Source organism: Pomacea canaliculata, linkage group LG5, assembly GCF_003073045.1.
Source record: "Pomacea canaliculata isolate SZHN2017 linkage group LG5, ASM307304v1, whole genome shotgun sequence".
NCBI classification, from domain to species: Eukaryota; Metazoa; Mollusca; class Gastropoda; order Architaenioglossa; family Ampullariidae; genus Pomacea; species Pomacea canaliculata.
The window spans coordinates 11,519,486-11,539,515 of NC_037594.1; the positions used below are offsets into that span (position 1 = coordinate 11,519,486).

At 39.4% G+C, this 20,030-nt stretch overlaps 3 protein-coding genes across 4 annotated transcripts; 2 read left to right on the plus strand and 1 right to left on the minus strand.

Moving 5' to 3' along the window:
• The first annotated feature begins 1,649 nt into the window (after nt 1–1,649).
• On the plus strand, nt 1,650–8,138 carry LOC112564288. Of its 2 annotated transcripts, none has more exons than XM_025238994.1 (6): nt 1,650–1,968; nt 3,783–4,900; nt 5,228–5,483; nt 5,891–6,115; nt 6,368–6,648; nt 6,839–8,138. In XM_025238994.1, the coding sequence occupies exons 2-6, from the start codon at nt 3,791–3,793 to the stop codon at nt 7,073–7,075; spliced, it is 2,109 nt and encodes a 702-aa protein (XP_025094779.1). In that variant the 5' UTR covers nt 1,650–1,968; nt 3,783–3,790; the 3' UTR covers nt 7,076–8,138. The 2 variants fall into 2 exon arrangements, with proteins under 2 accessions (XP_025094779.1, XP_025094780.1); XM_025238995.1 differs by lacking the exon at nt 1,650–1,968 and adding an exon at nt 2,051–2,472.
• Nucleotides 8,139–9,513: 1,375 nt separating this feature from the next.
• On the plus strand, nt 9,514–16,690 carry LOC112564284 (cell wall protein DAN4-like). Its single transcript, XM_025238983.1, has 6 exons — nt 9,514–9,766; nt 11,564–13,795; nt 13,996–14,248; nt 14,702–14,923; nt 15,219–15,499; nt 15,765–16,690. The coding sequence occupies exons 1-6, from the start codon at nt 9,758–9,760 to the stop codon at nt 15,999–16,001; spliced, it is 3,234 nt and encodes a 1,077-aa protein (XP_025094768.1). The 5' UTR covers nt 9,514–9,757; the 3' UTR covers nt 16,002–16,690.
• Nucleotides 16,691–16,834: 144 nt separating this feature from the next.
• Nucleotides 16,835–19,991, minus strand: LOC112564292. Its single transcript, XM_025239000.1, has 4 exons — nt 19,779–19,991; nt 19,373–19,480; nt 18,321–19,110; nt 16,835–17,847 (listed from the first exon to the last, which is right to left on the minus strand). The coding sequence occupies exons 2-4, from the start codon at nt 19,478–19,480 to the stop codon at nt 17,660–17,662; spliced, it is 1,086 nt and encodes a 361-aa protein (XP_025094785.1). The 5' UTR covers nt 19,779–19,991; the 3' UTR covers nt 16,835–17,659.
• Between the last annotated feature and the right edge of the window lie 39 nt (nt 19,992–20,030).

Genomic DNA, 20,030 nt, shown 5'->3' on the forward strand with positions numbered 1-20,030 from the left:
GTGTGATGCACCTGTTTGATAGAAAGTTTTCTCGACTGATCATTTTTGTATTAAAAGGACAAAGGTAACAGTGCTAGGCACCTGGTCAAACTGGACTGGCATGAGGTACTTAGCTACTCGCTATAGTTGGGTACCTAGTAATGACAAAGGTGTGATGCACCTGCTGGATACAGAGCGGCTAGAGAAACAGTCTACCTAGTATGCTCGTCTCTAATTGAAACGATAAAGATGACAGATAACTGTATTTTTGATGCACCTTGTCAACATGGACTGGCTAGAGAGTATAGTTATTCAAATTTGTCATTTTACATGGAAATGTTAAAGTGGTTTTTCCATGAGTACACATCTCTGCTGCTACCAGTCGTGACTCATGTGCACTCAAGGATGGCGAAACGACTATCACGGACTGTTCACATGTCCAGCTTTTACATCTCTCAGGCAGAACAATTTATCTAAAATACTTGTATCGTTTATATCGTGTATGAGGGACAACAAAATTCTAAATCGAACAAAATTGTTTAATTGTTTTTCTTTTAAACATCGCGAATCAATCATGAAGCTGATATATATAGAACACGACTACAAACCATTTTTTTAAGTTGTTTAGAGTTTTTACAGAGTTAATATCAGTACCAAAAAGCCCATGCAAACACAGCAAAAAGAATATTGTTAATCTGTTACAGGTGTTATTATCCGATGGTCTTGACATTTTGTTATATGTGACTTATGTCATTGCTATTTTGATATTGCGCCCCAAACACACTCCCACGGCGATTAATGACAGGACTTAGTGTCAGTAAGTTGATACAAACTGCTAAAAGCAAACGAGCTCTGCCGAGAAGAGGTTCATTTTTAAGAACACGACAGCCAGGCATATCAAAAGGAGGTCACACTAAGTGGGTCACCCTAAGTAGCTAAATAAGGACTGAGAGCAGTTCCGTTTCCTAGAGAGTGTGACTCAAAGGTGTGTCCACCTAAACAAAACTTTTCCAACAACAGTCGCGAGGCAGAAAGTATTGGGTAAAGATTTCTGGAGACGAAGTTTTTCTGTTAACTAATAACTTTTTACAAAGGGAACAATGGTCCTCACCTTGTGTTTCTGTCTGTCTCTGTGTACATGAATGGCGACAAATTATTTCCAGACTTTTACACCCCTATTTGTGATGACAGCTCTATAGTCTGACACCCTGACATCCCTAAAGGATTGTAGCATCAGCTAAAGCGGCCAAAACTGTTTATTTGAACCTGTTTACAATTTGTTTTCTAAATGATGTCAATGTTAGACAAAAAGAGCGAGGGAAAAATAGTTGACAGTTATGTGAGTGGGTGAGGTAATTGTTTCTAATTCCATCTGTAAAATTATTACTGTCACTGAACTTCTAGAGTGTGATATACGTATTTCTCTAACATGATAACGAAGCTGATGAGACTTCAACATCGGTGGCCTAACAATAACAAATCACGAGTCTCTGTGTGTGTTGGGGGGAGCACAGTCAAAATGGGTAACGATGACTCATGACTTGATATCAGAAGAGAGATAACTGTTATCCAAAGCATTTCGTGACGTAATCAGCCACCTCACCTGTCGCTCCATCCCGCGCGCGCGCAGGTGGAGGTATTTGCTGTCATCTACCTTCACGCGACAGTTGTGGACTTCTGTCGGATTCTCAGTATTGCACAAAAGGTCAACAGCCTCAGCAGCCAATCATCGGTGCAGAAGCAATAAATAAATGAAAACCCCAACGCTTCCTCCTAAGCAAATATACTGGTGACAGCATTTTTCGCGGAACTTTGCAGTTTTGGAGAAACAAATGTAGATATCTGTATAACTGCTGGTCAAGGTGGACCACATTTTATCCGGGAACAACGGTCGAGCGACACGGTTTCACCAAGGCTTGTACAAGGTTTATGACAGTGGGTGACATATTTCTACAAAGTGTCGGCACTTTCACGTTAATCTTGCTTGAGGTAAGTAAAGAAACCGTTGTTCATTGACCATCTAGGGTCAACTCTACATTCCAGCGTCTTGCTAATATCCTGTTGGTTAGTCATTTTTGCTGTTGCTCGTTCAGTGGCTTTTTTCCTTCGAGCGGATGTTTTGGTCTAAAAAAAAATACGTTTTCTTACACTAATTTTGCTTGGTATTTATTTTATTTTTTAAATGTTGAACATGATGAAATACAAAGAAAAGTAGATGTTTTAACCATTTTGGGGCTCATTTGGTGACAGACATTTGCTTTGAGTGTACCTGACCTCCAGCTCGCAGTATTCAGCCCATAAAGCGCTATTCTCAGTCTTCGGGGAAAGTGAAAGTGTGGGTTTCTACTTTCGGTTTCGTGTGACCTTTGGCTAGTACAACCGCACTGTGTCCGCTGTGCCGCACCTTGTCCCACAGTGTCCTACATGGCGTGAATATTATGGGAGGGTCAGGCCTCAGATCTTTGGTGTAGCCGATAAATCGTTACTGGCAAGGTAGGTGATAATTACATCTACATCCATGATGTTCAGCTGTCTCATTACCACACACACACACGAGTTCGCTAACGATCTGCGTTTTGCCATGTTGATCAATATCCGACAGTAAATAAATGTAATATCCTCCCAAACCGAAATTAGACCAAGACAATAAATAATGACTTCTAAAAAACCTTTCTACACAAAACAGTTGGTGACACATGCTTGTAGATGAGACTAAGACAGCTTTACTGACTTTCCAACCATCTCTGTATGTGAAAAAAATAGAAGAATATTATTGCATATCGGGAAAAAATCTCCATCTTAGCTGTTGTGTTGAATCCGGTGGTTCCGGAGAGTCAGTGTTTGACAGACTCTCACACTCAAGTGAAGCTAGTCACCGGCAAAATATTCTGGCCAAAAGTAATTCACAAAGTCAGTGTCTATCATATAGCACAATTTGCTTCTTCACTTGCCTTTACATTTAAGTTTTATTATATAAATAGATCCCACCGCAGCTGAACTGTGCTGAAGATTCACAAGAGGTCAATGACTTTTTTCACCTTCTCGGGGTTAGCTCAGATTGAGTTCAATTCTGATCTTGTCCGCCCCTGAAATCTGTTATAGAAGTACAAGTACAAAAACATCATCATAAGGTCTAATATAATAAATATACACTGATATCCAAATCAGCATGTGGTCCCAGTAATCACAGTGGTTATAACTTTTCAAGAATACGCTATTCAATGTATATTCAGTATACAATGGCGGGTTTCCTTTTTATCTCTTTGCGAATACGGATGTTTGTAGGATTTTATCTCCTAATCAGAGGGACTATTGACTGTACACTATATTTTGAGTTGAGACTAAGCTCATCCTAGTGATTTGGAAAAAAAATGTCTTACACTCTTATGAAATTTTAACGGCCTGGACATTATACAAGAGACAGCGATTTTTTCAGTAAGGACTTTTAGTTTTTGGTTAAATGAATTAATTATGTCATGGTAGGTAGAGTGTGTTGTGACTTTGAATTTCAATTGTCTCCACCATTTGTTAAAGGAACGTGTGGACTTTCATTCTCCAGATCATCATATATCTAATGACACAATAACACCCAGCAACTATCATATAATCTTGGTTTTAAGCAAAGTCAAAGAACTATTAAACAATCGCTATTGAAAGTACAGCGAGACCAGAACTTTCACTCTTAAGGAACTATTTCTGTAATTACAACTGATAAAAAAAATTCAGCTATTATTATTTTTTTTAAAAAAAAGAACTTTCAGCGATCATATTCTCGGCACTGTTATGTACAAACTTTTGTCTAGGTATTATAATGCCGCCTAAAAGGGGAGGTAAGTCGGCGTCATCTAGCAGCAGCAGAAGAACAGATAACTCCACTCCGACTAGCGCAGGCCGCAAAACATCGACGACTCCCAAGCCTTCCTCTGCACAGCAACACCCCAGGGGTAACACCCGGTCCAGTCCACCCCACCACAGACCTGACAAAGATGGTACGGCACAAACCTCGTCTCAGAGACCATCATCGTCAGCATCGAGCAGGCCAAGTCAGAGGAGGGATTCGACGGCCTCAGTAAGTTCCATGTCCAGCAGGTCTGGTCGCGGGAGATGTTCGGACCCTGCACCACATGGATTGCCAGTGTATGGAATGGATTCTTCAGGATATAGCAGGCCGTCGTCCGCCCCCTTTCCGTTTGTCCTGCCTGGTCACACAGGCAGTGAATTCGACAGATTCTTTGAGTTGCTTCAGGGACAAGCAGGAGCTGTAGGACTAGGAGACGGAGGAAGAAGAGGAGACAGCGTTAGACAATTTTCTGCATCTTCGTCCTCTTCAAAGAAAGAAACGGGAAGAGGGAGACCCAAACTGTCTTCGACTACAACATCCACAAGACAAAAAGAAAATCCCGATTTTCGTCGTTCATTTGAGATGTCGATGCCACTTTTTTCACATGATGCGACTACGCCACAATATCAAGAATACCCTGCTTTCGAAGGACTAACAGGCAGAGGAGGAGTATTTGGAGGAGAATCATTAGACGGGGGAGAAAGAATGATGAGAGTAGGAGGGTTTGGAGACGGAGGAGGAGGAGGAGCGAGAGCCAGACTATCGGCTTCCACCAAGAGTATGGGGTCCGGTGTCAGCACAAGTAGAACAATGAGCTGTAGAGGGACGAGAAGTTCCGAGTTGGACCTTATTAAAGAAGCCGATGAAGTGATGAAAGCAGCTGAGATAGAGAAGTCACCAAACCCCACAAGGCAGGGCAATCAGTTTTTTGACGATGAAGTGAAGCTGGGAGGCGATGAGAAGCGTCATGCAGCACATGAGTTCTCGCGGCTCCGCAACAACCTGCTGGAGAGCCTGGACACGGGCAGTGAGTGGAAGTGGGAGGTGCTCAACTCCGGGTCTTCATACGACGGTACGAAGGTACAAAAAGATCTCCAATTTTGTCTTCGTTTAAAGACCAACCTGAACGGTTGTCTTTTTCACATATCAGTAGATATAGGCGATCTAAAAATAACCTGTAAATTTCAGCCTCCAAAACCCATCTACCGATATTTGCAAAAAAAAACCAATCAGGTTGGTCTTTAAATCCGCGGATATTACTCAGACGAGAAAAAAAAGCAAATGATTCCATAAATCTTCCTTTGCTTTTTTAGCTAAAGTAAAAGATAATCTTTTCTATCTATACAGAAACTGTATGGTACTTTTTCTGAATTTCTGCTAATTTTTTTAATGTCTGTTTTCTCGCAGGTGACCAGGCCGGACGAAATGGACTGCATGTTTTTTCCTGGAAACATTTCTGAGGATTGGATGGAGATTGACTTCCATGGCGCGCCGCCAGGCTTCTGCTTCGTTAAGCTAAAGAAAATCAGTGAACTCGACTCGAAGTACGAGGGTCTCAAAGGTCTTTGCGAAGACAGCACAATGCGGATCAATGCCACCAAATTCAAGAAGATGACATTTAAGCTTTTTAAGAAAGGAATTGAAAACACACGTAACGCTAAAGGTAAGGTGTTCTCGATGCCAGGCTCTTTAACAGTTCATCGATGTAACAAAAGATCCTAAAATACTTTACACACTAAAGTTAGTGTCATATACCGTTCTGGAGCTCAAAAGTATTTTTACTGCATTAAAATGTTCTTCTACTGCACACCCTTCTTGCATCAGGACATTTTTCTCTCCTCTAGCTTTAGTATTAAAATAAGTCTCTGACTGGGCCACAGCTTGTGCCAAGCTTTAATGCCAATAATGTTTGAGCCAGTGCCTCATATACAGTATTGACTACACAACAATCACAAGCTGTGGTCCTTGAAGACTGAGCAGGGTTTAGAGCTAAAACGTGTGTCATCCAATGTAAAATGGAAATTCTGACAATAATTTAGATGTTTGTGTTGGTAATTTTGTGGACAACAGCTGGACGTGCCGGCCCGGGAGCTGCAGCGTTGCCAGTGGAGTACAGGGTGATTCCTAGCTCTGTAGGCAAGGGTTTGCTGCCAATGTCTGTGGACCTAGTCCCAGCCCTGCGCTTTACAATGTGGCCAAAAAAGTTAACAACTCTCCTGAAAAAATTACCACCCAAAGTTGCAGAAGGCGTTGAGGAAGCTGGCCTTCACGTTGTTCCCAAACCATGCCTCGACGGTGAGTCTAACACTCCTGCCATAATCTTCATGGTAGTGTCACAGTGTGTTTGATTGTGTGTGATCCCACTGTTTAGCAATTTTGTTACGATTTCGAATATTTTTCATTGCGAACCGTTTTACATGTGAATAATGTGAGTGAAAGACAGATACATAGTAGACAAGGGGAGAGCACATGAAGGGACACACGCTGCTGATTCTATGTTTTCTAAAACAACCTTTTACCCCGATACACTGTATCTTTTCATAACAGATAGATATGAAGAGGATCGAGACTTCCTCTGGCGTCTGAGTTTCTCGGCAGCAGAAAAAGAGATGACAAAGTTTCTTGACGGGAAGTATCGCAACCCCGCGGCCGGGACCACGTGTCGGAAACAGGTTCTGCGCTTGATGAAACGGATCCTGGAGATCAGTAAAGGCTTCAAGAACTCCAAGACTAAACGGTTCTGTGCCAATGCTAAAGAACTCAAACTGGCCGTGACAACTCTTCAAAAACGACGAAAAGTCACGATCAAACATTTTAGTACATTTACGGTAAATATTAAATTTTTTTTTTTTAGATAATCATGGAGGGAATTTCGTTTTAGCAGGGTTCTAGTAAAAGAGTACTTTTAATTAAATATTCTATATTTGAATATATTTATTTGAAGTCTAGTTCTCCTGTCCAATTCTGAATACACTGTCCCATAACGTGTCTACGTAAATACGTCATGTTTGTACTCAGATTCGCACGGCCTTGTGGGACAGTTTCTACGTGCAGCACCGCGATGACGACCACTGGCACATCAGCAAGAAGCGCAGTCGCCTGCTGGACACGCTGGAGCTGCTGAAGAAGATGTTGATGGGGCAGACGACTGTGTCGCAGTTCTTCGTGCCCGAACTGGACATCATGAGCAGCGTGCCCGTGGAGGAGAGAGAATTTCTCTACATCATCTTCACAATTGTTGAAAAACTTTTCTAGAAGCCAGTCCCTGACACTTTTGATGACTATTAAAATCTTGACGATGATCACGAGACTCCAGGGCATTGTTGCAGTCTGACATAAGAATAGACAAAATGAATGATTACTTATTAATCATGCATTTCAAAGTTTAAAAGAAACTGCTCAGCAATAAAATATGACGAGAAAAATTAATAGGAACAAATTCAGAGAGTAGATCATGTATTCAAATGTACAGTATTCTGAAATGATATTTACTATTTTGTTGTGATAAATAATGGATCTTAATTTTTTAAGGGCTGTTTGTTTATCTAAATATGCTGCTCTTTACAGGCGGTATTTTGTGAAAAATATTCTGATTATATGGACATAATATTTTGTTTACCTTTCTGTACATTCTCTAGAACCGTTGACTACTTGTGATATATTACCACAACAATGACTAACTGTACTTATGCAAGAGATACTACAAGGTAACTCACAATAATGGTAAAACTAATGAATCCACTTGTTGTCCACTTAAGTGTTCGTTTTGACTAACCCTCGTAATTGTCTAAAAAAAAAAAAAAAAAAGCCACGTGAAGCAAAAATAGCCAGTTTCTACCGGATATAAAAGGTCAGATGTAAAGACAAATCATTTAGATGGTAGATGGCTCAGCAAACAAGATATTTGGGATCAATGCACATATCCAGATAATATTATCTGCCACAGTATTCCTACATCAACAAATTAGTTGAAGGGGAGCACTTCTATATTAATCAAGTGAAAAAGTAAATATTTGAAGAACAGCTTAGTACACCTCTGTGGTTTGGTGCTGAGAGCTTTCCACTTACGAAAAACAGTATTCTCATCTACCCTGATGAGTACATCTGATATATTTCAAATATACATCTGATGTATTTCAAATTGTGTTTGTGAGAACATCGTATGCATACATGTTAAAAGAACACATGCTAAAAGTTGGAGCGCTTTGATGAAATACAAACGGAAAACAATGAAGTATTTGTACGAAGGTTGTTGTTTTAAATAAACATATGAAAATATTTTGGAAATAAATGTTTAAATATATGAATCATTTTGAAATTAAATGTTTAAGTTTATCCTTTTACTTTACTGATAGAGCAAATGTTTGACAATTCTTACGAAACTTTAATCACAACAAAGAGAACGAACATTGATTTTAAGTATCATGTTTACTTTTTATTGAGAAAATAAATAAAAAAGGAAGAAAGCTTATTTAAAGTTTTCGTGATGATGTCGACAGACAAAATAAGACACGAAAGAAAGAAAGATTAAAGATATCTAAAATTTTGAATTTGTTTTTAATGATCATGGCCTTTGTAGACATTGTCACATTTACAGGGTGAGCTGAACTACTTAACTTCATACGCACCCAGTCACCCACTCAAACATCCACCCGACTAGCCATCCACACCCCTTACACGCGCGATGAGTCATCTTGAAGGATACCTATACACTGGATGCACTGTATCATCAAAAAGCTTCCTCTTAAAAACTTTCGTTTTCCTCTGATACCGTCGATTCTTTATATGGCTCTATCCATCTAAAAATGAGAGTTTTCATTTGAATTATAACTCCTTGAACTCCTGGTTCAGTCTCCGTGCTTGATTGCTCTTTTGATCCTTCGTTCCGAGTCAGTGAGCTCTCTATACATCCAGGATTTATCTTTATAACTTTGTTCAAAAATAACAGTGTCTTTAGTGCATGGTGGAAAATTTATCCCAGGTAGCACCAACTATTTAACTTTATTTTGTTTACCTTTGGGTTTGTCTAGTGCAACACCCATATCGCTAACATACAAAATCTTTCACATTCATATACACTCTCGAACACACACACAAACACACGTACTCTCTCATGCGTTTGATGGCTCAGCCTCGCTCTGCACAGCGTCACTGACATCATGACCGTGGATGCAACATGCGCGCGCATGGGATCGAGTAACTGTGCAACATTCCCCAACCTTCCTACATCCCCCCCCAGTCTATAAATAACTTCCTCCTCTCTCCCCCATCCCCGCCCTGGGTTCAGATCTCGTCCTGGGCACACTGATCTTTCTATACCTCTGACATCTGCTTACAGGGCTGGCTGCCTTGCCGTGAGATATATACAATGAGAATTTGTCCTTTGTCCTGTAGCCGCTGGGTCGGCGTAAACAGCCAATGTCACCTCGCCCCACCCCATCCCCACCACACACACACTTATCCTACTCAACACATTTTACTCTCACGCAGTGGCGCAAGAAATTGGCGGGGTGGGGGACAAGATTGGGGGGTCAGATACTGAGAAGACAAGTGTGTTAAGGTTGCTAAATGTCAGCATGGAGTCCTCCCCTCATATTCCCCAAAAGCCGGGCACTTTCCTCCGCCAGTGTCACTAACCCTATTTCCTGAGAAATGAGTAATTTTCGGAAACGGTCCAGCTGTGGAATTTGTAGTTTCATTGGCATTCATACGTAAACACGTTGAGCCAATCAAATGAAGCCTTACATACATCACCCAGTTATATAAGTTCACACCATGGACGTGTAACACAAGTTCGTGCTCACACCTATCCCAGTGGTGAATTTACCTACACAGGGTGTGAGGGCGACAAAAGTCCCAGGTGACTGATTAATTCGTGATCATCTCTTTCTCGGCCAGTGCAGTCTCGCTGATCTCTCGTCATCATCATATCCATCGATGTCGCAGGTTAGTGTTTGTTGTCCTTTTGATAGATTATCTGTACCATGTCCTTCAGATACCAATAACTTATTAGTACTCAAGAAGTTTTCCAGAAATAATTACACATAGAAGCACAGCTTTCTTTTTTGAGTATAGGAAGCTGATTATCTCAGTTACCTTGCGCTTGCACATCTTTATAACGGCTCAGCAAACCTGACTGATTGGTTCAGGAACAGTACAAAAGTGTGACTAGAGCAACAGTAATTTCCATATGATGATCGTCATCATGATATGAGATTTGATTATAACGTAATGAAAGTGGATTTGTTTATTGTTATTGCTTTAATAAGAGTAATGCTCAACTCTTTGCATTTAAATCATTTTGCAAACAAAAATGACACAAATATCATAATAACTAGGATTGAAGCTACAGAGTTAACTCCACACCTTGAATCCCAGTTTAATCTTCTCAAGCACACAAGGACACGTAGCTAACCCTATCTTCTGTGTAGCCTATGAGTATGTTCACTGTCCGTTCTCAAGCTAAAGGGTAATCCCAACAGTCCTACTTTCGATTTCCTTTGCTCTTGACCTTTGTGTCCTTTTCCGTTGAAGCCCTTCGTGAGTCACAGGCGATACAAACAGATATACATTTAAAGAAAAATTCAAGACACTATCCCAGAATGGACATTCACCTCCTTCAATTTCGAAATATAATCCCGCAAACATCCCCATACAAAGAAAGAGGTTAAACCTATAATGTCACAAACTTCCAGGGTATTCTAAATAACATGCCATCATATATATCCCACTAGCTGCTGCTTGCCTTGAATGAAGTCTGTAGCCTTGTAAGAGTTTTCATAAGTATTCTTCCTTTCAGCGTTCTTGGTCTTTTTCTGTGTATCGTTTGTAGGCCTATGTAGGGAAAATACTGATCCAACCGTAGGGAAATGCTCTCTATGACGACTCAAACGTCCAGTCATTTAAAAAAAAAAATTCACACGATGACTTTTAATAACTTTGCATCTTCATTATCATTTTGAGAACAGCACGATAAGTAATCACCATAACTGTCGATCATGATATTAGATACCTCAGGTGTTTATAATGTCACATGAATTAAGCCCTACTAAACACATTCACAAGCTACATCTGGAGAAAAAAGTTTTACAGCAGTCTTAATAACTCGTATAAACACATCCTGGTGGCTAGTCTGCTCCCGGTGAATAAATCAGCTAAACGCCCTATTCATGCCCTCTTGCCTGAGAGCGGAGTTCTGATAATAACATTCATTCAAAAAGTACATAAACCTGCTTTAAGTAGCTCAACAGACCGTAAGCGGTTTTTGAGGTGTCACATTCAGAGAGAGGTATGTCGAAACCGAGATAAAGAAAACAAATAACACGACACTTGATTCTCACTGACGTGGCAACATGTGCTTTACACACTGCGCCACCAAGCGCCCCAAATAAAGTGGACAAATGTAATAACAGATAAGATAACTCAATGCAAGTTTGATTAAGTTCATATCCTAAACAGTAATCAAATATTGCAGTCTACGTGATGCCCTTCAATGTCTATCTGATATTAGCTGGAGAAACATAGTAACAGCGACTTTCCACAGGTGCTTTCTTTTTTTTTTCCTTCACTGGTATCTTGTTTTTGCTGCGTGAGACCTTCATGCATGTATGATTTTGTTTACTCTTCTTTAGTTTTTGCTGTGCCCTAAGGATTACACCTACTCATTGTCTCATGACTCAGGAGTAAGTTTACGAAGCATCAAGTTTAGAGCCTTTGCTTTACAACACTTGTCTTTCATTTCAGATATTTAACAAGATGGAAACGAAACACAAAGAAGATTCGTCGCCATCTCTTCCTCGATCGCAAAAGGGCAAAGAAAATACACCACATGCAGGCCGCAAGTCTTCTGCTGCTTCAAAACCTCCTTCAGCAGGACAATCGCAGAAAGGAAGAACCAGCCAAAGCGCCAAGGGACCTAGAACTGTACCCCTGGAAGCAAACGACACACCTATAATGGAAGAAACTGAAGGAAAAAAGTTTAAAGGAGAAAATTCTCCTACACCAACATCAACCCCAAAGTCGAAGAGAAAAGGGAGGCAAGGAGCAGACGACAAGACTAAAACCACTCACACTGGAGAAAGATATATCGACGGAGGAATTCATCCACCATCTCAAACATCATCCCCCTCCGAATCCGCAAACTCAGAAAGAAAACAAGCAAGGGGGGCAAGAACTAAACATTGTGTTCCATTGTCGTCGATAGGACCGGAGGAAACTGCAGATCATGAACCTGAAGTTTCGAGGGTCCAGAGACGAAATACTAAGGCGTCTTCTAATTCGAAGTCCACAAGCCTAGACAAATTACCAGGTGAAAAACAAAATAAATCTTCTAACCTGAAATCAACAGGAAAGAAACATCAAGAAACTGCAGATGAGCCCCAGAAGTTTTCGTCAGGAGAGAGTCTGTCTTCTCTTTCGACATCTACATGTTTGGAAGAAATAGCAGATGAAGAACAAGAGGTTTATTCTGCATCAGAGTTGAATATGGAATCAGAAGCAAGGAGTAAATTTTCGTCTCCTGGAACATCCATACTTCAAAACGAAATTAGAGGTGGAGAACAGAAGCTTTCGTCTGAGTCGACATCAAAGATGTCAAATGCAAGAGCGAGGGGTAAAATTTCTTCGCCTTTGACTTCCAAAAGCCAAGAAGAGTCAGCAGATGATAAACATGAGGTTGCCACTGTGTCGACATCAACACTGAAGAAACAAGGAACCCAAAGGAGACCTAAGCTTTCTACTCATTCGACTTCTACAAGTCTGGAAGAAATAGCATGTGAGAAACATGAGACTTCTTCAGTGCCAACATCAACACCCAAGAGACAAGAGAAAGGCAAACATCCTTCGACATCACAAAGCTTGGAGAAAACAGCAGAAGATGGATGTCAATCTCAGTCTTCCTCTACACCACAGAAAGAAGAAGAGACTCAAGTTTCTTCAACAACTTTAAAAAAGAAAGGAACAGGAACGAGATCCAAACCGTCTTCTAATTCGACATCCACAAGCCCGGAAAAAATTTCCAACGAGGAAAATGAGTCATTGTCTCAGCTGACATCAACAAAATCAAAAAGACGAGAATCTGGAGCCAAAGAAAAGCTTTTTTCTCCACCGACATCCACAAACCATGAAGACATAGCCGGTGAGGAGCACAAGGTTTCCTCTGCGTCGACATCAACTTTGAAGAAACGAGGGACACGAGGAAAGTATGAACTGCCTTCTCCTTTGATAACCGAAACTAATGACCAAATGTCAAATGAGGAACTTGAAGTTTCATCTGAACTGACATCACCATTAAACAGTGCAGCAGAAGCTACAGGTAAATCTTCTCCTCCAACATCCACCATCCACTGTCATACAGAAGGTACAGAACATGAGGTTTCTCCCGCGTCAACAGCAACATTAAAGAGAGGAGAGACGAAAAGAAAGGGCAAAAGTTGTCCTTTGGCATCAAAAAGCGGGGAGGAAACAGCAGATAGGGAACTGCAATTTCCCTCTGATTGTACGTCTACACTGCACGAAAAAGGTGGAGAAGATAAACTGAAGCACACTGAAATAGTGAAACAAGGAGAAGGAGCCCCAGAGGGGATGTCTTCTGTACCAGCAGCCGAAATACAGGAAGAAACAGAAAGAGAAATAATCTCACCTTCCACACTAATAGAGCTCAAAGCATCTAAAGAAACTGCCTCGTCGACTCAAAAACCAAAACCTTCCAAAAGGAAGATAAACGACTCTCGCGAGATGAAGCTCATCAAAAAAGCCGATAAAGTGATGGATAAAGCCCTCATCGAAATATCTGCTAATCCCACAAGAAACGGCAACGATTTTTTCGATGAAGAGGTGAAATTGGAACAGAAGGAGAAGCTGCACGCCTCTAGTAACTGGCAGACGCTGTGCCAGCAAATTCGGGAAAGTCTAAAAGAGGGAAGCGCGTGGAAGTGGAAAGTGCTCAATTCCGGGTCTTCCTACGATGGAACGAAGGTGGGAAACTGTTTTACTTTCTTACCGACTTTCCGGCTTTTTTCGGGTCACACGCAAAATAGACCATAATGACATTAATTCAGTAGTAGTAGTAGTAAAATTATCATTATCTAGAAGTTCATCAAAATATTGTTTCTTATTGTGGTCAAGCCCCCGACACAGTCTAGCAAATAAGAAGGAATAATATTTGTCTTTCGCAGGTGGCGAGAGCTGATGAAGTGGACTGCATGTTTATTCCGAAAAGCATCCCTGACGAATGGATGGAGATAGATATTAGTGGCGCACCACCAGAATTTTGCTTTATTAAGCTCAGAGACCTTCCCATCAGTGATCCAAAGTACTTGGCGTTCAAAGAGCTTTGTGGCGACCAAGGGATGGTCAAGTCAGCGCTCTTCAGGACCAAAGCATTTGACCTGTTCACCAAAGGAATTGCAAAAAACAGACACGCAAAGGGTAAATTTATATATATATATTTATTGAGCTAAATTAACAAATGTCACAAAATTCAAAACCTGGTTAGTACTAATGTCGTTTTTAGGAACAAATTTTAAAATTTATGGCATATGATCTAACATAACATTTGACCTCTTTCAGAACCTCGTAAAGAGTAAGAGTAAAGAGATGTAAAGAGTAAAGACTTCCAGTCTCTTGCGCCTTATCTGCAATATTCCAACATTTTTGCAATACTAGAGTATTGTCTTTACTCTGGAACTAATCCAAGATACTTGAATAAGAAAAGCTGTTCAAACAAGGACGAATTCCACATAAATCACACAAAAAAACAGTCCATAATGTAATTGTGCTTAAAAAGAACATGCATGTGAATATTCTGGTGTGAAGAGAAACACATTGCACCCAAAAAGTACTCTTCTTTAAGTCATGAAATTTGTGTCTATGTGTTTACAGCTGGACAACCCTCGGCGACTGCGGCAGCGTTCCCAGTGAATTACTATGTGATTCCCACAGAAACCCAAGGGATGTTGCCCATTTCACTGGATTTAGTGCCAGCCCTGCACTTCACTACATGGCCAGAGAAGCTGAAAGGTTTTCTCAGCAAATTACCACAGGAAAAACGAGAAGACGTCGAGAAAGTTGGTTTTCACGCTGTTCCCAAGCAATGTCTAGATGGTGAGTATAATGATAACATTCAATCCTTTTTCCTATAAAATGTGTTTGTATGTTTTTGTGTGTATTTCTATAATTTCGTGTCATAAAAGGGGAAAACAGAAAAAACAAAAATGTGAACGAGAAAGTAAACAAAAGCGAAGAGGAAGGCATGGGGAGATACCGCTACACATACAGACATAATAAACGAAAAGCACAGAAAGACATGATGGAAAGAAGAGTGATGTAGAACAGGAAGCCTTCTAGTATTCTGTGGAATAACATTTTATACACTATGGCACTTTTTTCTTGTTCAAAGCGTCAGACTATGCCGACTGTCTCTGGCGACTGAGTTTCTCGGCGGCAGAAAAGCAAATGACCAACTTTGTTGATGGAAGAGACCGCGATCCCTCGTCGGCAGTCGTGACCACGTACCGGAAACACGTCATGCGCATGGTCAAACGGATCCTGGAGCTCTGTAAAGGCATTGACAACCCGAAAAGGAGTCGGCGATGCCCCAGCGTTCAAGAACTGAACAAAGCTGTAACAACTCTTCGGGAACAAAAAAGCGTAGAGATAAAATATTTTTCTACGTTTCAGGTAAATGGTGGATAGAAAAGTGTACATTGGTATGTGTGTTGCGTGTGTGTGTGGGAGTGAATCACATTAACACTAATATTTGTGTGTAATACGTTTTAGCAAACCCAACTCTTCTTACCTTCCCTGATAAATCAGAAATCACCTAGGCATCCACTGTTCTCATCCACAAACATAAAATAATATATTCATTTTATAGATGTGGTATTCAATGTCAAACATAAAGTCTGATTAATGTGAAGCATATATATATCTGAATCTTTGGCAGATTCGAATGTTGTTTTGGGACTATTTCTACGTGCGGCTCCCTGAAGACGTGGACTGGGAGAGAAGCAAGTGGCGCACGAGACTGCAAGAGACCTTCAGAAATTTGAGAAAGATGTTGACTGGCGAGAAGCAAGTAGAGCACTTCTTCGTTCCAGGCCTGAATACCATGGAAAACGTGCCGATAGAGGAGAGGGAATTTCTCTACATCATCTTTTATATAGCGGAGAAAATATTCTGATGGGCCCGCCAAAAACTTGGAATTAAAGGAATGTGCATAGGGCTGATTAAACTTTCTTTTACCTGGCGACATGACCGTTAAACACTATCACATGTTCCCGACATAAAGACGGGTGCACTTTCATTATGAATGTGCATTTATACGTGTCTTTTTTTCTGTGTAATTTTTATATGTATATACATGTATATACACATACAGCTATGTATTTGGCATCTGTTTACAGGACCAATTGTTTTGTCATATTTTTTACTGCTGTCTTCAGGCTTCCTGCATTAAATGGCATTCAAACTTTTAAACTAAAACTTTGCCCAAGTTTCCGGACTTGTTTAATTAAAAGGTTAAGGTTAGTTCAATGATATTTTGATCGCTGGGGAGTGAGTCGCATTTATCTTGGGGCCAGTTTTTTGTGAGGGTGTAGTCAATCTATTCAGACCTTCTCATCGGATTCTCAGAGAGAAAGGAAAAAGAGCCATAATCATGAAAGATATATAAATTCCTTCCATTAATACTATTACATTCCTACTTAATCATGTTCACACAATGGAATATTATCCTAGTAATGATGATAATAATAATGGAATGATCAATTAACTGATAATTGGTTGCTGTTGCCAAGGTTTGGAATGAAAAATATGTTTGCAAACTTGGACTGCAAAGTGCATATAAAAATATAAAAAGTCACAAAACAATTCATTGAGTTCATTTTGTGTACAGACATGATTTTGTTAAATGTCCTGTATATATATATCTCAGTATCTATGGCACATCTGAATGTCCTATGGGATGACTTTCAAGTCGGGATCCTGCACAGGATGGATGGGAGAAAAGTGAGCAGCGCACGATCGAGGCTGTAAGAGACACTGGGAAATTTGAAACAAAGTCTTACTACATTTACTGAAACGCTCAATGTCAGAATTGCACATATCTTTTAAAAAATCACACTTGATTCTTTACATCCCTCTGAATTTAAGAAATACTTTTGTAAGAATGTCAGCACATTGTGCTTCCCTATAAGAAATGTAAAAAAAAAAATCAATCATAGACGTATTTTTTTGAAAATCCACCAGTTAAACACAATCAGCAAGTCATTCAAGCCTCCAGAAATTTATATATTGTGTTTGTGGACTTGAGTTTACAACTTGCAAATTGATGCATTGTTCACACTCTAGATCTCTATAGTTTGTGTAGGTACACACATAAAAGCAGTATCCTCAGACTTGAAAGTGGTATGTCTCACATTCATGCACTTTACAATGTTCAGATGAGTAAGCTTGAACAAAAATGGTTACAGTGTACATGTTTGGAACATCATAAAAATATCTCACTTTACAAAATGACAACATAAAGTAATTTAACAGTAGAACAGATGGGGACATGCATAAAGCCCATTCAAAGTTTTGAGTGACAAATGTAAAATTGAAAACAAAATACAAAGTGTGGAGTAATGTTTGGTGTACATTTTAAATAGTATTTCAAATAACTATAATGTTTTACTGATATGTAACAATTCAAGTTTCAAAAAGATAAACTTGACAATTATAAATAAAGGCAGTAAAATATTTTTATATACATGTGAGTGTGTATGTCTATAAATATACATACAAGTAAAATGTAGGAAATATATCATTATACATATTTATGAGATATATGTATATAATTTACAGTGCCATCAAAGCTTTCACGCTGTGAGGAAGCATGGTTTTGGCTCCAGGTTTTGGTCGAGTTGTAATGCGAAAGTGAAATCCTTCCTTGCCCTCTAGAATGGACCGCTCATGCTCCCAGCTGAACAATGCAGCATCAGTTGTCACCAAGAAGGGATTGATTTCAATCACCCACAGCCTCTGATCTGTGTTGAGATAGAAAAGTATTTCAAAGCCAACCAATCAACCAATATGAGGCTGAATATTCCAATAAACATAAGTTCATTATCGTTCAACGACTACCCTTTTTTATCAAATCAAATCAAAATCAAAACAGACTTTATTGTCTGCCCAGGAGGACAGAAATTTGTCTTTGCTCACATACCCATACAGACATTTAACACACAGTTAGAAGTAAAAGTGAGGAGTAAAAAGTAAAAAGTGAGGAGTGAGTGAGTATACTTATTTGTATATAAGTGACAAATATCCTATATACTATACGTACATGGTAAAATGATGTATTACCAACAAAAGGCTAATAATGGGAGATAATTTCATCTCGGTTAACATTCAACTCTTTTAAACAATTATTTCCTCAGGTGACAATTAAGGTCCTATCTGCATGAAATACACAAATAAAAGCCTAACAAAGGAAAATAGAAAACAGTTTTGTCCTTACCTTTTCTTCCTACAGCAAAGTCAATAATAAAAATTTTTTCAAAGTAACTTGATTCCAGTTTTGGCCTTATTATTTCTGCATAAAATTTTTCAATCCTAGCTTGAAGAATTTCTTTCTGCTCAACAAGCTTTGGAGAGAAGATTAGGTAGTTATATTGTGATACTGCAGTAAGCACCCCTTGAAACACAAAGCCACGAAACTCCATGTCAACATCGATGTCAACAAAAGTTCGCACCACAAAGTTCTCACAAAACTTTTCTCTAAACTCTAAAGCAAGGGTGAGATCTTGGTGGATTCTTTCACTGCGCATCATCATGTCCATGACCTCTGAGGATGATCTAACTCTCATAGCCATGAATGCTGCTTTCAAAAGGCACATAACCTTGATGTTTTCATTTCTCTCTGCACCTTCAGTTTCTTTTGAAAGAAGATCAAGGTACATCTCTTTAAATCTTTCCTGTGCCAGAGGTGCATCTTTAGCACTTCTGCTTGATGTTTTCACAAATAAGTAATCAGAATCTGATGTGAGGAAATTATCCATTACTTTCTGAAGGCGAGATTCCATTTCTTTTACTAGGTCCATCTCCGCTGAACTTAGATTTTGTTTCCAGTCGACTGCAGCTTTTAAAGAATCATCAAGATTCTTGTACAGACGATCATATACAGCAACAATCGTTTCTGCTTCTTTTAAATACAAAGGGCAATATTCAGTGGGAAATGTTATATCTTGAAGAATTTCAAGCCACTTTTCCGCGTTAAAATTCAGAACATTTTCTTGATACTCTCTGATCTGTTGACACATAAATTAAAAGCTCTTTTTTCATTGGTGTTCTTATATCTTTCACCATGAACAATGAAATGTTTCACTTTTAGTTAATATTTATGCATACAGATAAGAGGACTTTAATTACCGGCTAAATAAATATTTATATTATAAATTACATATATATATATGTGTTAACTTCATGAGCCTAAATTTGAATCTAACAAAAAGCTTTCAAGAAATCTTGTCTCATTTTATATATGTATACACATTTCTACATGATACTAACTTCACTGGGCAGAAGAAAACCAGCGGTCTTTGGATTTGAATAATCTCTTGTAGGTTCTGAAGGCTTTCGTAACTTCACAGACTTCAACAGCTGTTTAAGATCATCCATCTGAAAAGGCAATGGTTAACTTTCAGCAGTAGGTCAATAATTTTATTTATAGATGGTTAGTGATATGGGAATGTTACGTGGGCCGGATTGGGGGTGGGGGATGAGAGAACATGTAACAACCGTGTCAAGAATTTAATGCTTATATTGCAGTGATGACAATTATATGAGTATTTTTTCTCTGCCCCAAACCTAAACAAAATGTATCATTTGAATCAATAAGGTAAACTGAACTGAACTGAACTGAAATGAATTCCTGTAAATATCCGGAAATACATGTCTATATAATACATTTTCTCACCTTCTGAGATGTATTTTAGCTCGTCTCAGAACAGTCAAGTCGTCCGCCGATTATACATAGAAAACATAACTGCCAGGATTACATGAATGCCAAGATTAAGTTAATAATATAACGTGCTTGCCATCTGAAGTTACTGAATTATTTTAAAAAACCACAGAAATTTAATTGCTTGCTATCAAAGAGCAGACGATGTGCCTGACAGTTTTGGCTTGCAAATGTTTGGGAATCCAGAACAAGGTACGCTACTCTTAT

Bases quoted from the DNA above. Each gene is read 5' to 3' on its own strand.
- LOC112564288 (XM_025238994.1), top strand. From the start codon at position 3,791: ATGCCGCCTAAAAGGGGAGGTAAGTCGGCGTCATCTAGCAGCAGCAGA. The intron at 4,901-5,227 runs GTACAAAAAGAT...GTTTTCTCGCAG, and splicing joins CTTCATACGACGGTACGAAG to GTGACCAGGCCGGACGAAAT. The intron at 5,484-5,890 runs GTAAGGTGTTCT...TGTGGACAACAG, and splicing joins AAACACACGTAACGCTAAAG to CTGGACGTGCCGGCCCGGGA.
- LOC112564284 (XM_025238983.1), top strand. The intron at 13,796-13,995 runs GTGGGAAACTGT...TGTCTTTCGCAG, and splicing joins CTTCCTACGATGGAACGAAG to GTGGCGAGAGCTGATGAAGT. The intron at 15,500-15,764 runs GTAAATGGTGGA...AATCTTTGGCAG, and splicing joins AATATTTTTCTACGTTTCAG to ATTCGAATGTTGTTTTGGGA.
- LOC112564292 (XM_025239000.1), bottom strand. From the start codon at position 19,480: ATGGATGATCTTAAACAGCTGTTGAAGTCTGTGAAGTTACGAAAGCCT. The intron at 19,111-19,372 runs GTTAGTATCATG...ATGTGTCAACAG, and splicing joins GTTTTCTTCTGCCCAGTGAA to ATCAGAGAGTATCAAGAAAA. The intron at 17,848-18,320 runs GTAAGGACAAAA...ATCTCAACACAG, and splicing joins CTTTGCTGTAGGAAGAAAAG to ATCAGAGGCTGTGGGTGATT.